The sequence below is a fragment of the Populus nigra genome, chromosome 3 (genome assembly GCF_951802175.1).
Source record: "Populus nigra chromosome 3, ddPopNigr1.1, whole genome shotgun sequence".
In the NCBI taxonomy this organism is placed as follows: Eukaryota; Viridiplantae; Streptophyta; class Magnoliopsida; order Malpighiales; family Salicaceae; genus Populus; species Populus nigra.
In genome coordinates, this window is record NC_084854.1 from 7844231 (window position 1) to 7861712 (window position 17482).

Genomic DNA, 17482 nt, shown 5'->3' on the forward strand with positions numbered 1-17482 from the left:
CAAATAAATACTAGAAAACATCACAAACCCGAAAACTAATTGATATCAAAACCTGCTTGAGACGATAATATAATGGAGATCAGGGCAATTACGACATGAACAAACTCAACAAGCAAACAACACAAAATAAATAACTGGTCATCACATTAAGCTTGAACTGGTCTAAAACATTTCTTCAAATATAAAATCAAGCTCAAAAATAAACAGCAATCCCTTCAAAATCACAACAAAACAATTCCTCTGGATATTCAAGTCTGACAAAATTAAAAACTACATAGCACTTAAATTGTTCGAACTTCAAATCATTTATTCCAGCTCAAAACCCTAGTTTGGTACGTCGCCAGTGCCTGCGCTTCGCATTGTACCTTCACAACAACAACAACAACAACAACGAAAACACAAAAATCTTTATCTCTTGAACGATAAAAAAGGGATAACATGAGTAAATAAATAAAAGAAGAAAAAAAAAGTATTGAAGGATTTAGTACCTGATGGTGTTATCAGTTCTCATACGGATCCAGTGAGGGATAGGCCTGTTCTGCCTCATCTTCTTCGCCAGCTTCTTCTTGATCCTGAAGGTCTTGTGTGACGGCTACAAAACAAACATGGAATCAAACATCAGTACTTACGTAAGGCCCGTTATCATAAACACAGACACGGAAACATCGAGAAACAGAGAGAGGGGAGAGAAGGAAAGAACCATTTTCCCGAGTTGGGGGCTTGGAGGCAAGAGACTGAAGCAGCCGATATGAAACCCTCGCTGATAGAAACCCTAAATTGCAGTGCTTGGATGTTTTATAGTAGAGAGGAGTTAACGTCGTCGTTTATATGATTTACATATTGGGTCGGGTGGTGTTTGAGTTAGTGTTGGGCTAAGGGGAGGAAAGAGGGGCCCGCGGAAATGTTCTATGGGTATTAGTTATATAAAAAAAAAAAAGCAATTAGTTAAAACAAATTTAAATAAAAAAATAAACATAAGCTCTATGATTAAAATAAACATAAGTTTTTGATTTGTTTTTCATAGAGTTATTTCGGTTTCATAACCAAGATCACTGGTTTGACAAGTTAACTCAGGATAAACTAGCTCTTTTTTTTATTTTTTTTCTATAAGGTTATCTCGGTCTCATGATCTGGGTTATGAATTTGATAGATTGACTTAGGTTGTTCTTTTATATTTTTTTAATTGATTTACTTTTTTAATCTCATCCTTTAACATTGATCTGATTGGGAATTAAAGTTTGTAATTTATTTTCATTTGCTTTCTATATGGTTATTTCGATCTTATGATCTAAGTTGTGGATTTAGTAGGTTAACCCAACTCATTTTTTATATCTTTTTTATAATTGATTTTTTTTTCAATTTCATCTTTCAACATTGAGTTTATTAAGAATTGATTTCATAATTTGTTTTGATTTGCTTTTTATGGAGTTATTATAATCTCATAATAAAGGATGTAGATTTGACATGTTAATTTGGGTTGAATCAAGTCAATCCAATATGTTTTTATTTTAATATTAAAAAACTATGTCATCTTGAAATTTTGCTCAGTCAAACTAGATTTTTATCGATCTTCTATGTTATCTTTAGATTCGTCAAGTGAACTGGGTTATATCTGATCAATCCCTTTATAATTTAATTTTTTTCCATTAGAAAAAAACATTAATAATGTCTAAATATATTTTTATATTAAAAAATTAATCTGACCTGGAGCACAAAATGGGTTAATGATCTAATATTGTCTCTAAACGCGACCCAAAGAATTAAATTTTGTATTTCATTTAGAGATCTTATGCTTAAATTGTTAACTACCCTTCTCTTTTTTTTGGAATATATACTTTCAAATTTATAAGTCTTCTAGTACAAAAAATGAACAATATAAGTAGTAATACTTTAAAAATTAACAAGCAATCTATTATTTATAATTGGTTGGCTAATCTCAATCATGAACTTAATTTACTGTCTCAGCCATGTCGCAAGTCAGATCATTTTCTCTAGCTATAAAAATATATAAGAGTATTATTAACATATTTTTTAAAAAAATAAATCATATATCTAAAATTTGATTCATACTTGACAACACACTTTTAAATTAATAAGGCCGTGACATATTAGAATTGGATGATATATATTTTTTTAAATCAATCAATAAAACTAATATCCTGATGGACCAGCTCTTGGGTTCAAAATAAAAAATAATTTTTTAGTTCATGACTAAAAATAAAACAATTTCATTGATTTTATCCGAGTAAAGTTCTTTTTAAAAGGATTTTATGCCTAATTGACCAGCTCTTAGACCTAAAATAAAGAGCAAGCTCACATGCTTGCTCATTAAACTTTTTTCTTGTTTGGGTATATGACATATTGTTTGTCCAACCTAGGTTTTTTTACAAACAAAAAGATAACGCATCACTTCTTATTCGGTCGCAGACCACTTTAGATAGCCAAAAAGTCACCATAAAGATCTAAATAAATCCATATATGAGTTCAAATTAGCAAATCGTCTATTCAAAAAACAAAACTTAACCCGAAAACTAAAAACTTTATCGAGCCCAGATCTACCATCTCAAGCAAGACGAAGGGTAAGTAAGACCTTAGGAGAACTTTTCTCATTGAATATATCGTTGATACTATGAATGGCTTTTAACGTGGTTGAAATCAACACCAATCAATTTTTTTCTCTTTTTTTCATTAAAACATGACGATTCTCTCTCTCTCTCCTTTCTCAAACCATGACTAAAAATTAAAAAATATATAAAGTTTTGCATCAAAATTAAATTTTTCAAAACCAAAGGGACTGAAAAATTAGAAAGTGAAAAATATAAGGACCAACCTAAACATTTTGCAAAAACTTCTAAATCATCACCTAATTTCTCAGCCTTTTCATCTTTGATCTCCCGTCTCTTTAAGTCCATGAGAGTATTCTTAACAAACAACATGCGATTGGCCATCAATTTAACTATAAAAGAACTCGATAAAAAAAAATCACATGTAGGGTTTATCTGATTATCGTATGGTGACATGATGGGGGATGTGACTCCTCGTATCAATCACATGTGTAGGTTCTTTCCTTTCAGGCTTTGGACCCCATTATGTAATTTTATTAATTTGTTTTTAATTAATAGTTCTTTTCAACCACAAAAAAGCACACCTCTAGATTTTTGGAGGTAAGCTATAAATCATCACAGAAATCCAGTTCAAAGCATGGAAGTCTTGGGAGCTGCGGGCAGCCGACTCTGCCTCAGTAAGTAGAAACTGATAATCTAATTGGGAAAAATATGTAATTTATAATTCCATAGGTAAATATTAGGATATCGAGGAAACATATTGATTATTTAATATGGCTTATTCGTCTTATTAAGATGGTGTATACAGATACTGATACCTATATGCTTATCCTGTCAGCATTTTGTGTCTATGCTCCCCATGTAGATGCCGCTGCCACAACAATGGTGTTAATGCATTGTTAGAAGAACCCTACAGGTAAATTAAAGGGATGGGACAAAATTGAATTACCGATAAATCCATACTAACCTTGTTGAGAAAGAGCCCAGTTGTCATCAGCACCAACATGCCAGGCAAAATAACCGAGCAATCCTCTGTTCTTGGCATAGGTGACTTTAGTCGAAATACTCTCCTTATCATCGTATCCAATCCAGGTTGTGCCAGAGTAGCAAAAATTGGAAACGAAAGTTGAATTGTAAAGTGCGCTTGCACCATTTTGAGCGATGAAATTGTTGATCTGTGCATAGCCTATGTCGCCATCGTTCGATATAGCGGGTCCAACAGTTGGTGCGAAAAAGCCATTGTTATTAGCATTTGCAAGCGTCCAAGCCCAGCCATAGAAGGGAAATCCAAGAACTATTTTATTAGCTGCCACACCAGCCTGGATCCAAGTTGTGATTCCATAATCCCCGCTCATTGTAGTCCCAGGGTTGTATAATGCAGCAGGTGGTCCTGTCACATTTGACCAACCAGGACCGTAGAAGTCATAGGCCATTACATTGATCCAGTCCAAGCTGTTTGATATGGCTCTGATTGGATAGTTGATGGTGTAATAATCTGATGAGCGGAAAACTGCTGCCGATAGAAGCAATGGAGTGTTGCCTGTACTTCTAGACTCATTGGCCACGGCGACTCTCCATTCAGCAAGAAGTAGACCCAAGCTGGTCATCTGAGTAGTGGTGGATGGATACTCCCAATCAAGATCCAAGCCGTGGAAGTTATTAGACCTTGCTAAATTGATTGAAGAGTCAATAAATGATTTGCGTGAACCGGCTTGGCTTGCCATTCCAGCGAAGGCCGTCTCATCTGCAGCTCCTCCACCGATAGATAGGAGGGTCTTGACAGAAGGATTCTTTTGTTGGACAGTTCGCGTGAAGGTAGAGAATTGAGCCTGGTTTGCAGACGAGATGATAACCCGATTAGTTTGGGGATCAAGATCAGCAAATGCACAAAAAAGGTGAGTGAAAAGGGTGGAATCGATGCTGGAAACTGGAAATCCACTACCAGGAAACCAGTATCCAGCTCTAACTGCATTTTGTCCAGCTGAGGAGTGGAGTTGAAGCAGAAATAGGAGAGTTAAGAAGAATGGAAGTGTTCTGGCAGCCATATTTGATCAGAGGTGCTAAGCTGTCTTGCTTGATATGTAAAGCTGGTTCTACAAATTACATAATGTCCTCTTATATAGCCAACTTTGACATTTTCTGTAAAAGCATTCCATGATCCAGTTGCGTCCATGATCTTATTAACTAAAATAGAGAAAAACTCTTTGTCGTATCTTGCTTGATATTACAAGCTGTGTGAACTTTCAACTGCGTAACTAGCTAGCTTATGCTCTCATGGATCCAGTAGTCAATTCCGTGATTGACGAATGATAGATCAATCTATCATTGTTTTGAAGCAGGATAACCTTAAATAATGGAAATCTGGAGATTGGAGAAGCTTTTCCTGATTTCCATTAAATAACGTGGCTGAGTCATACAAGTTGAAGTTTCACACGAAACATCTAAATAAGATACAACAGTGATTGATGCCATGGTCAAATGAATCAGCTGAAAGTCTGAAACAAATCTAGAAGAGTGATTCTTGAAAAATCTAGATAACGTCTTGGTCAAAGTTAATTCAGGTAACCGCATGAATCAGGAACAACTGGATAATTCTGCTGATCTTCCCTGTGACGAACTTTTGAAGACTTTTCAAATTTTAGGCAAAATTCAACACGACATGTATAAATACATGCTCATTTGGCTTAGCCTTAAAAACAAAACACACTAAACAACATGGTATTGTAGAAGTCTTGTTTACCTACTGTCTAGTTATTGTGGATTCACTATGCTGTGGTTTCTTTGTAATTTTCTTAACTATCTTGTTTTCTGTGTGCTTCTCAGCCACCTAATCTTTTCTCACGCTCTTTAGAAAAATCCATAACCAATAAAGTCACAGAAATTAATTATCTCTTCCTTTTCAAAAATGATAGGTATAAAAATTTAGTTTTCTTTTTCTCAAAATTAGTTACATATGTTAACAATTTGAGCCAAATAAAATCATCAATTCTCAGTTCACTATCTGATGAGACCGTAGAAGAAGAAAATGAAGAACAGCAATACCAGCAGCAGCTCTTTTAAGTTTTTCAAGTCATTTAGTATAGTGGGGTAATAATATAATATACAAGGGTATATAATAAATTTAAATGTTAGAAAAATATATGCAATTTTTTTTAATTAATAGAGAAAAGTTTCCCTACCGTTTCATTTATTAACTTAGGCTTATAAGACAATTTAAGCATGATAGGAGTACATATGTTTAATTCTTTAACTTTGCCGTAAAGGACAAGCCGGAGGATATATATTTGATCGAAGAAACATTCTGTGTTTCTGTCTCTTGGTTATTATTTGATCAGGAACAAGCTCTTGTCTATGTTCCCCATGTCTGCAATGCTGCCAAAACAGTAAGAATCTCATATCAGAAAGACATGAACTAGACAGATAATCAAAGGACAAATTATGGTGCTGTGTAAAGTCTTTAATTTCAGCAGTTACATCTATAGCTGTTTCTTAGTGTTGTTGTAACAATGAAGTTTTTTGGTAGAGCTACTACCCTTTCAACGTACACAAGTCTAATCCACACTAACCTTTAGAAGAAAGGGCCCAATTGTCATCGGCACCTACATGCCAGGCAAAGTAACCTAACAAGCCTTTCCCTTTAGCATATGCAACCTTGGTGGAGATACTCTGAGTATCATCGTAGCCAATCCATGTAGTTCCACTGTAACAATAGTCTGTAACAACAGTGACATTGAACACTTTAGTAGCTCTATTTTGGGTTATGTACTGCTTGATCTGATTGTAACCTATTGATCCATCTCCTGCTAGGCCTTGTCCATTGGCCGGTGCAAAAAGGCCATTGTTATTCGAATTTGTCAGACGCCATGACCAGCCATAAAAGGGAAGGCCAAGTACTAGTTTCTTTGCAGACATGCCAGCCTGAATCCAGGACCTGACCCCATTGTCTCCGCTTTCTAGATTCCCAGAATTGTATAAAGCAGCAGGAGGTCCCGTGCTTGATGGAGACCATCCTGGGCCATAAAAATCATATGCCATTAGATTAATCCAATCCAGGCTGTTTGATATAGCCTGGATAGGGTACGTCACCGAGGATGAGTAGTAATATGATAAGTAAAGAACTGCTGCAGATAACATCAATGGTGTCTTGCCAGAACTTTTGGCCTCAGTGACCACAGCAGCCCTCCACTCAGTAAGAAGGGTGCCAAAATTGTTCATTTGTGTAGAATCAGAAGGGTACTCCCAGTCAAGGTCGAGGCCAAGAAAATTGTTAGACCTTGCTAACTTGATGGAGGAATCAATAAATGATTTACGAGAACTTGACTGGCTAGCCATTGAAGCAAATGTGTTTACATCGGAGCCACCTCCACCAATTGATAAAAGGGTTTTCACTGAAGGGTTTTTTTGTTGGACCGTCTTGGTGAAGGTTTGGAATTGAGCTTGGTTTGAAGATGAGATTGTAACTTGATATGTTTGGTTATTGACATCGGCAAATGCACAGAAAAGGTGAGTGAAAAGAGTAGAATTTATGTCAGAAACTGCAAAGCCGCTACCAGGAAACCAGTAACCACCTTTGACGACAGTTTGGCCGACGGAGAAGTAGGGCTGAAATGAAACAAGGAAGATGGAGAAGAAAAGAGGAATGATGTTGATTGCCATATTGAAGATGAGGAATATCCCTTGATAGCTGATGAGAAGTTGCTAGGAAACTAACAATTTATAGAGTATTTCATATGGATGATCAACTTGTAGACAGTTAAAAAAAAACACATCCGCCATGATTTTGTTGAATGCAGTTAGCCAGCCTATGGCTACAATTCAAAGGGGCGGTGCTACTCCCATAATGCTTCCACAATACAATAGGCAGGATCAAAGGCATGTGGACAGTAGCTGGCACACGATAGTGGCATAGCAAGTTGATGTTAGTGGATCCAGTACTATTCTACCTCTCAGAGACGGTTTAGGGGTGCTTTCCTATTCTAGTGCATTGAAAATATATAAATGTGTGTCAGTGTGTGTGTGGGAGAGAGAGAGACTTGCAAATGGCAGAATTTCAAAGTCAAATGCAGCCTTTAATTTCGTTTTATTCAAACGCAGCCTTTACTGAACTGATCTTTAGGTCTCTTTGTTTTTCTTTCTGCAGAAGGTTTGAGGTCTTTACTTGTATTTTCGTTGACTTTGTTTTTACACTATTTCATCTTTCTTTCTTTCTAGGCTTCTATCATTGCTCTGCATTTAGGACTCCACACCTTCTGTTTTCTATACATGTAATGTTAATACTGGAAACACAGAGAGGCGGGTCATGCTTGCTACGCTATTCTCCTTTTCATGCTACAAAACTTGACAGAGGGAAAATACAATTCCAAGTATATTCAGATTCTTTCCGGAAGTAATTTGAAAGAGAAAATACAAAAGACAGAGTGACCCATGTCTTCTTAACCGCATGATTTGAATGAGAAAATAGAAGAAGAATTTGCATAGATTAAGATATTACAGACAGAAAGGAAGAAAGAAAGACAGACGAGGCAGCAGAGATGGACCCATTTTTGTTAACTAAATAACTGGAAAGATTGATTTACAATAAAAACTACTAGCTTGTAACCATCTAAATCCGAACCACATCAGCAGCAGCAACATATAGCTAAAACCCTAAAACAAAAATGAACCAGTTCCAACTTTAAATTTCTATTTTGTACCGACACACTTATGACTAGTTCATGGCAGTTTTTTTTTTTTTTAGTAAATACCTTTTTTTTCTTTTTGCAGCCCTTCAAGTTTTATAATATTATAGTTTAATTGAATTATTCATACAACAAGTTAAATGTTAATATTATTATCTTATCCCGATACCCTGAAATAATTTTTTGTGTAATTTTAACAACTCAATATTAAACATTTCTTACCCTTGCATTAACTTCATTTTACGCAATCAAGTTAATACATAAATAATTATTATTACAATATAATTCCTTTATCTTTTAGACAAAAATATCAAAAAAAAAAAGGATATGTTTTCTTTCGGATTTTTTCTCATTAATCCTTTTCCCATTTATCAAATGGTCAACCTAACACATTCCAAACAAAATCCCACATTAACAATTCTCCCCCTTCATCTGATCCTAATTTTTTAATATACTTGTTAGAAAATAAACCTTAAATCTACTATGAAGGAATATCCTATTCGAAAACTTTTTATTGGAAGGAAACAGACAATAATAAAACTGAATGTTTTGTGAATAATTATATATAAGAACTAGTAGATATTCCTCTCATAAGTAAATTATTAGGCTATAAGTGTATCTTCAAAAAAAAGATGAAAGTTTATGGTATTATTGATAAATATAAAGTAAGACTTGTTATCAAAGAATTTAGACAACAAGATAGGTGGAGCATTTTGACACATATTAACATATATCAAGAATAATTTCTATACAAACATTAATAGTTATTATAACTATTAACAAACTTGAAATACATCAAATAGATGTAAAAATAAATTCTTTAAATGGTGACCTTGATAAGGAGGTTTACATAGAACAACCTAAGGGGTTTGTTATCAATGGACAAGAAAAAAAAAGTCTATAAACTTGACAAATCATTATACGATTTAAAATAAGCACTTAAGCAATAACATGAAAAAAAAATTGACAGGGTTATGTTGTCAAATAAGTTCAAAATAAACAAAGTTAATAAATGTATTTATGTAAAAAATACATATAAAGGTTATGTCATTTTATGTCTTTATATGGATGATATATTAATTTTAGAAAATAATGATCACGTGATCAAGTCTACTAAGAAAATGTTAATTAACAAGTTTGACATGAAAGACTTAGGTGTTATAAATGTCATATGAGGAATAAAAATTTCTAGTATATCTGATGGATTGATATTGTCTTAATCTCATTACATTGAGAAAATTTTTGATAAATTTTTTAGAGGTAATAATAGTACTATCAAAACACCAATTGATATAAGTATACATATGTCCAAGAATAAAGGTAAGAAAATAAATCAGCTGGAATGTTCTTGAATAATTAGAAGCCTAATGCACATCATGAATTGCATAATCTCTGATATTGCTTACTTTGTTAGAATCTAAGTAAATTTACAAGTAATCTAAGTAAGGGTCATTAAAAGATAATAAAAAGGGCATTCAAATATTTGAGATACACCTTTGACTATAGGTTATAATATATTAGTTACCTAATGATATTAAAAAAGTATAATGATGCTAATTTGATATCTGACACTAAAGATTTAAAATCCACAAGTGGATATATCTTCATACTTTTTGGAGTAGCTATGTCATGTAAATTCTCTAAATAAACATGTATTGTAAGATCCATAATGGTATCTAAGTTTATTACTTTTGATAAAGTTGGAAAGGAAACCAAATTGATTTAGAATTTCTTACAGGATATTTTATGCCGGCCAAAACCAATGCAACTATTTATGTCTATTATGATAGTCGGTCAATAATTGAAAAGGCATAAATTAGCATGTATAATGACAAGTATAGACATATACATCGTAGATATAATATTGTTAAATACTTGCTCTTGATTGAAATTATTTCTATTGACTATGTAATCAAAGGAAAATATTATGGATTTTTTAACTAAAGTTTTGTCGAGAGAGCTTATGTATAATTCATTGAGGGGAATGTGATTAAAGCCTTTAAAGATGAAAGAGTATAATGATGGTAATCATACCTATTGATTGGAGATTCCAAAATCTATATTCAAATAGAAAATTAAATCATGTAACATTCTCAATAGCAGTAGAAACATATTATTTCTTATTTACTCCTAAAATGAAATAAGGTTAGTTGTAGTGTGATGAAAAGTGAATTGTGCTCTTAATAATTTCTATATCTTAGTACACCAAATGAAGTATAACGTAATACTTTTAATAAAAGATCACATTTGTAAGTGAGAAACATGGTCATTTATTTAAGAAGTTTGATAAAAGTTGAATTCTCTAAAGCACTCATGAATCTAGAAGTTGTTCAAAGTTAAAATGAACACAATAATGAGAACTACAAGGAACATCTAGGCAAAGAATTATGTAAGTACTATTGTCTTGATTTACATAAAAGGCTGAATAGTTCAAGACATCGTGTTTACTATTTAGCCGAGTAAATTTAATAATATTTCACTAAGGAAAGTTCAAAATCAAAAGTTACTTATCCTTATATAGTAATCTACAAAATCAGTATATCCCAATAAATCTTTAAGTTATTTTCAAATTGGTTAGAAAATTTCCATTAATGCGTGGGATTGTTGGAAAATTTGTTAAAATATGATCAATGAGCATATTTGAAGCTAAATTAAAAATAGGATCCATTTAATTTCTAGGTTAAAAATTTATTGAAATTTAATATCCAACATAGGTTTTTTAACACGGAACATTAACATGATTTAAATAAATTATAGATGAATGAGTAATTAGTCTCAAGGAACCCTTGGTTGACTTATTTTAGTGAAACTCAAAATCCTCTAAAAAAACTATATCTCATATAAGAAAGAAACAAAACTTTCTTGATATTTATAAAGTAAGAAATTGGATAGTTGAAATTGGACCCAAAAAGCACGCAAACTTTTAGAAGGGAAATATCCTAAACAAAGTGGAGTTTGGGCTTAAACCTACACGCGTGCATACCGTCCCTACTCATACTCATGCTTCGAGCCAAACCGAGACCTAGTTTTGAGTTTATTGTAAAATAATATTTGAAGCCATAAAAGATTATTTTTTACCACCTGAAACTTGGACTTGAGCCCATGAATGTTATTAGCCTCTTCCAGAAGTATTTTCTGCAAATTTAAACAGTTTCTTCAGCTTAAAAATTCATATTTGTGGCCACTATGTTCAGATTTAATCCTTGATTAATGATGGCTAGTTAAAAGTTGATAATATTGTGAATCAATATTGATTATTACCATAATTAATTCTCTAACATTTTAACTTTCAAAATTAACTATAAAAAAGAGGTGAATGAAGAGTTTCCTACAAATTTTTTTTTCAAACTTTTACACACTCTTCCTTACCTCATTTTTAATGTTTTTCTCAACTTTTTATGCATTGTGTTTCCTCCCAAATCTTAAGCTCAGGTTCACTTTGTTGATAGATAATTGAGTCATTTTATATTGGTTCAAAGATCTTGTTAAAAAAAAATGCATCTAAACTAAGATGGTGGTGTTGAAATCCTGAAAGAAATATTTTAAACATCATAGTTGCACAAAGTGAAGAGTAATAAAATCTTAGGGAGAAATGATTTATCCTTCACAACAACAAAAGTTGCATTATTTTAAAGTGCATTAACAAGTAAGTACTCTTATTTTTTTAATTTAAACATATATTTTTATTATTATTAATATGCATACTATAACTTTGAATTAATAACAATTGCAAGTTTGAATATATTCTTAGTATGTATGCTAGAATTCTATTAATATATTTGTGTTGAAAACATGTTTGCTATAAATTTTTATTTTTATATACTTGTAGATTTAAACTTATATAAACTCTAGATTTTCCTTTAATATCTATTACATTTTGAATGTTATTATTACGATAAATTATTTGTCATTACCCACTAGTCTATTATTATTAAATCTTTGAAAAACATATGTTTATTTGTGTAGAAATAGAGGAGATCATTTGGGAATGCGATGCAAACCGTGTTTCATAAAAATTTAAATGTTTTTTGTTTAATATTTTTAATATTTTTATATCGTTTTGATGTATTGATGTAAAAAATAATTTTTAAAAAATAAAAAAATATTATTTTAATATATTTTTAAATAAAAAAATAATTATTATTACACTTTTAAATATTATTTTAATATGGTTGCTATCAGCTGGGAGCATTCGGTAATTGTAACGGGGAACTTGATACCAAATATATAAAACTAAATGTATTTCAAAGTCTTACACTAATTTTGATGTAAGAGAGGAGAAGAAAATTTAAGCAAAAGTCAAACTAATTGTATAAAGTCTTCATAATCGTAACGGGGAACTTAATTCCAAATATATAAAACTAATCCTTTTTATCTAATCTAACGGTTCAAAAAGGCATAAAGCATCTCCTCATGACGTGGAGACCATCGAGTTCGTTAATTACTCGCTCGCTATTCAATAATCCAATAACAGCAGTTAAGAAAAATTTAGTCAGCTCTTTTTACCGGTATATTAGCGCGCGAAAACAGAGCAAAGGTTATGATAAGCTTAAGCGCGTTAATACACGCGCCAGCTCCCTGTTTTATCTCCACTACTCAACGCTCCACTTCGTCCCCCGACCCGACCACCGTACGCTCCTCCTCGATGGCAGCCTCCGCCCGAATAGCAGTCGTTGGAGACGTCGTGGGTTTCGGTTCCTTAAAGCTTGCATTTTTTATTTGGATTTTAGCCTTAGGAACCCTAACTTTTTAATTAGTTTCACTTATTTACATGCCAAATTAATGCAGTGTTAAATTTTTTTGTTGTTGTTGTTGGGTAATCGAAGCATGATGATTGGAATCTTGAAGAAGATTCAAAAGCACTTCAACTTTTGCAGGTACTTTCTTTTTCCTCCTTTTTTTTTGTCTTCATTAAAGCATTTTTTTTACTTCATCGCTTACTGATTTGGAAAAGAAAAATCGAGTTGCTCATGGTGCTTAATTAAGTGTAAAATATCAAACAAATTAATGTTGTTTTCTTAATCTTGTTTATAAGAAAATGGAAGTGCTTAAATGGGTTTTTCTGATATGATTGAAGCTCAATCTGCTTCTGGTTAACATAATATTATGCCAGCGGTTTTGGAAATTAGGGGTAATTAAAACTGAAAAAGTGGGTTTTGTCGCGGCGATGTGTTTTGCTTAAAAATGGTTTTCAGTGTAATTATTCAGAGTGAAATTTGGAGTTTCTAAAGCGGACAGTTGATGCTAGTATTTGTGAATTTTATCATATTTGGTAAAGGACCGACCCTCAATGGATAAAAGGAGCTTTCGGTTGTGAGAGAGAACAGTAGGTCGCTGATATGTATGTATCTATATATGTATGTGCACTTTACTTTTAGTTGTGTCCTGATTTATTTATTTATTTATTTATTTATTTTGGGGGGGGGGGGGGTGGTTGCTTTAATTGTTTAAGCTTTCTGAACTCATCGTTTCGCTCATGGATTTTCTCAGTCAATCTAACATGTGTTTGCATGTCCAATACAGCCAGATCTGGTGCTCTTCACAGGCAGGTTTTCTTCTCCCTCGTTGTTTCATTATCTGTTTCACTCATTCAGTGTGGTCTTGCCATTCTGACTGCACATATGCAACATAACTGGAAACTCTATTCTTAGTGATTGTCCTTCGGTCATCTTTTTCACTTTGTTTGAACATGTTTCTTTGATTATTTTCAGGTGACTTTGGTAATGAGAATGTGGAACTCGTCCAAAGCATTGCAGATCTTAATTTACCTAAAGTAGTTATCTTAGGAAACCACGATTCATGGAAGACTCAACATTTTTCGGGAAAGTGAGTTAACTCTGCTGTTGCCTTATGCTTAAACAGTATCCATGTTGGGTGGATTCTATACATTAGTAATGTTTCAAGAATTGTCATATACTTTGCAGAATATTCATCTGTAAAAGATTTATTTGCATTGGTGTGTGTGCTTGTTTACATCCACATGCATTCATGCTGGTGATTTTACGCTATGTGATTTGTTGGGACTAGCAGTCCTGTTGTTTAGGCAAGCCATAGGATTTGTCATCACCAACTGTGTTGTGTAAATAATAATACAAGTGCAGTTTCTAATCCTTCATAAATTTGTAATTGGTTTCCTTGATTTGAATATTAGGAGGAAGGATGGTGTTCAACGTCAGCTGGAATGGTGAGCATAACTTATCTGCAAGCATGCTAAATTACAGGATGTCATGTTTTTTATCTTGTTGTTCCTTCTAATTGCTTATATTTGGTTTTTAATTATTTTGTCGCACTGTTCTCTAAAATATTTCATGGTTAGAACGCATGTGGCTGTATCCATTTCAATTATTTCTGTATTTGATTCAATGTATCCTATTTGACTGGTAGACATAATACGAGAGATTGAATCTTGAAAGTTAGACTGGCTAATACAGGAAGCCTTTGATGATAAAGGTCAATAGTAAACTCTGTTTATGTTGACAGAGTAAAAGAGAATAAATGGTCTTATGTAATGGCTGCAATTTTCTTTGAAATAAGAGATTGGATTAGTTACTTGGTCGATCTTTTACAACAAAAGGAAAATGAAATAGATATAAATGTGGCTGTATGAGCCACCATTTTCAAGATAACTTTCAGGTTTTTGGTTCTTGGTAAAAAGTTCATCAGTCATTAACTATACTGGTGTGGTGGGGAAATTGAGGGACAGGACAGCAGCATTAAATATTTAATCAAAATGACATTATGCTTGGATAACCATGCAATCAATGCATCTCAGGCTATTGAATCTACTATGTGATCCAGGATGTTCTACAATATACTTGGAAATGTTTTAATTATCTTGGATCTATCATTATCACTTTCATAGGAATGTTGGAATTTTTTAGCCTGTAAATATGAGAATATACACATTTTTCCTGCTGGCAGCTAACTTATTTATGTCCCGTCACTTATATAATCTCACATTATGGTAACTAGCATGTAATGGGGACAACAAAATATAGAAAATGTTTCTCCTTTAGCACATTACACATCATGCACGCAAAACTGAAATGAAATTCAGTTGTGAAATGTTCTGTCTGCAACAAGCAGTCTTGGCGAAGAGCATGTAGCTTACAAGAGATTAGATTTCCCTACACTAAAACTCAGTGTAGTTGGTGGACGGCCATTTTCTTGCGGTGGTGAGCAGATATTCCGGAGAAGTCTTCTCTCTGCAAGGTTTGTATTGCTATCTCTGTGACAGGAATATGCATTCTTGTAACCTTTTTATATTCTTCATTTTGTTACATGCATCTCTAATTATTAAAAAATGAAATCCAAAATAACACTTATAAGGTTTGGGGACATAAATGTATCGAGCTCATTACATTCTCAACTGTTTCTTGTAAGGTACAGTGTTGATTTTTTCACACGAATATATTCAACTGTGCCTCACTCTTCTATAACCCCTAATCCTCTTCCTTTGTTGTCTCTGCTTTGCTGATGTAATCATGAAAAACTGTACAAGCATATAACCAAAAGAGTCAACTTTCTGTACCGTGTGGATGAGATTGTGGTGTGGAGCCTCATTCTTCTTCTTCTTCTCTTCTTCTTTTTTTAATTTTCTTTTCTTCCTGTCTTGGATTCAGAAAAACCTGAGTCTCTCCCTTGACCTTATTGTGGCCCATATAGCAAAAAATTAAGTTCAAAAGATTTTCTTTCAGATATGGAGTCCAAGACATGGATGGAAGTGCTGATAGAATCTACAATGCTGCTTTGGGCACTCCAGAAGACCATATGGTTATATTTCTTGCACATAATGGACCAACAGGTGTATAACCGGCAAAGTTACTTCCAGACTAGTTATTTAGAAAGAAATGGTTATTTTTAATGACACATTTTGGTCTTTCTTTTCAGGCCTTGGTTCTAACTTGAATGACATATGCGGGAAAGATTGGGTATTTGGAGGTGGTGACCATGGTGATCCAGGTACTGAGCTGCTTGTGGTCATGAGTATCTTCTGTTACAGACACAACATGCTATTTATTTGTCCTGTATTATGGAAAACTATTTCACTCCACCATGTACAGATCTAGCACAAGCCATATCCCATCTAAAAGAGACTACCAAGATCAGTATTCCCCTGGTTGTGTTTGGTCACATGCATAAAGAGCTAGCATATGGAAATGGTCTTCGGAAAATGATTGTGGTTGGTGCTGACAAGACTATATACCTGAATGGGGCCATCGTTCCTCGAGTTCGAAGATTAGTTGCTGAACGAGGAACTGACAACACAAACTTTATGAATAACGAAACTTCAGTGTTTTCCCCAGGGTCTAGAGGCACAATGCGAGCATTCACTTTAGTGGAGATTCTGGAAGGGAGAGTGGATAAAATTGCAGAGACCTGGGTTTCTGTTATTGAAGATGAGACTGCTATCGGAGAGGAGCATGTATTATTTCAACGTGGCAATTAGCTTTGTCCGTAATTGAATGTTACAAAATAGTTCCACTTAGCGCTTGTGAATTGTTGTCTGTTGCTCCCTGGCAAGATAGATAATGCCTTTTGTCACTGACACTCTGAATAATCTGATGGAGTAAATGTATTTCTGCAGTACTGGCTTTGACACTGACTTGTTCCTCTCCCACAGCTTGAAGCAGCAACCAGACAGTATGGCTCAACTTTAAATGCTATAACTTGGATGTATTGCCTTCGACAATTTCACAATTTCCTTTTACTTTTTATTCTCTGTGGCATCTCAATTTAACGAAAAGAAACGAAAAATGCAAAGAATGGCTGTCTTTAATCATCTCTCTCGCTCTCTCTCTGTGGACATTTTGGCAGCTAAATGGGCCCATTACTATCCAGCTATCAACTGGGCTTGGCGTCCAGTACACCTTTCAAAAAATGTCCCCCTTCTCTCGCTAATATTTCTGACCCTATCATTCCTCCAGCTGTATTGATATTGAACTTCCTTGCATGGATCCTGATGGGTCGGATCTTGTCGGGGCCGAAATGCCTTACATAGCATCTGGTCCTAAAATGATACACATAGCCAGAGTTTTCCTTGTCTGTGGTCCATGAGGTCGCCCAGTCTTTTTAATGTCTTCAGTCTGGATGCCACCAACCTTTCTTTCTTCAGGGAGATACTCCAATTATTTTTAGACAAAAAACTATATCAGTGACCCACGCTGTGCTATGATGTTGAGCCAATTAAAATTTGCTCAATTAAAATTTTTTTGTGTATACAAAAAGGGTATTTAGACA

The 17482-nt window shown here is 33.7% G+C and overlaps 4 protein-coding genes across 4 annotated transcripts; 1 reads left to right on the forward strand and 3 right to left on the reverse strand.

The window, feature by feature from the left end:
- Positions 1–127: 127 nt before the first annotated feature.
- On the reverse strand, positions 128–860 carry LOC133688484 (large ribosomal subunit protein eL39). Its single transcript, XM_062107972.1, has 3 exons — positions 701–860; positions 489–592; positions 128–365 (listed from the first exon to the last, which is right to left on the reverse strand). Exons 1-3 carry the CDS (start codon positions 701–703, stop codon positions 317–319), a joined length of 156 nt encoding a protein of 51 aa, XP_061963956.1. The 5' UTR covers positions 704–860; the 3' UTR covers positions 128–316.
- A 2401-nt stretch (positions 861–3261) lies between these two features.
- On the reverse strand, positions 3262–4897 carry LOC133688783 (class V chitinase-like). Its single transcript, XM_062108397.1, has 2 exons — positions 3532–4897; positions 3262–3435 (listed from the first exon to the last, which is right to left on the reverse strand). Exons 1-2 carry the CDS (start codon positions 4607–4609, stop codon positions 3413–3415), a joined length of 1101 nt encoding a protein of 366 aa, XP_061964381.1. The 5' UTR covers positions 4610–4897; the 3' UTR covers positions 3262–3412.
- Positions 4898–5616: 719 nt separating this feature from the next.
- LOC133688782 (class V chitinase-like) lies at positions 5617–7523 on the reverse strand. The gene is made up of 2 exons (XM_062108395.1): positions 6131–7523; positions 5617–5936 (listed from the first exon to the last, which is right to left on the reverse strand). Exons 1-2 carry the CDS (start codon positions 7218–7220, stop codon positions 5914–5916), a joined length of 1113 nt encoding a protein of 370 aa, XP_061964379.1. The 5' UTR covers positions 7221–7523; the 3' UTR covers positions 5617–5913.
- A 5202-nt stretch (positions 7524–12725) lies between these two features.
- Positions 12726–16828, forward strand: LOC133690382 (uncharacterized). Its single transcript, XM_062110661.1, has 9 exons — positions 12726–12926; positions 13069–13119; positions 13766–13787; positions 13954–14068; positions 14394–14426; positions 15329–15454; positions 15940–16046; positions 16133–16204; positions 16306–16828. Exons 1-9 carry the CDS (start codon positions 12783–12785, stop codon positions 16689–16691), a joined length of 1056 nt encoding a protein of 351 aa, XP_061966645.1. The 5' UTR covers positions 12726–12782; the 3' UTR covers positions 16692–16828.
- The last annotated feature ends 654 nt before the right edge of the window (positions 16829–17482 follow it).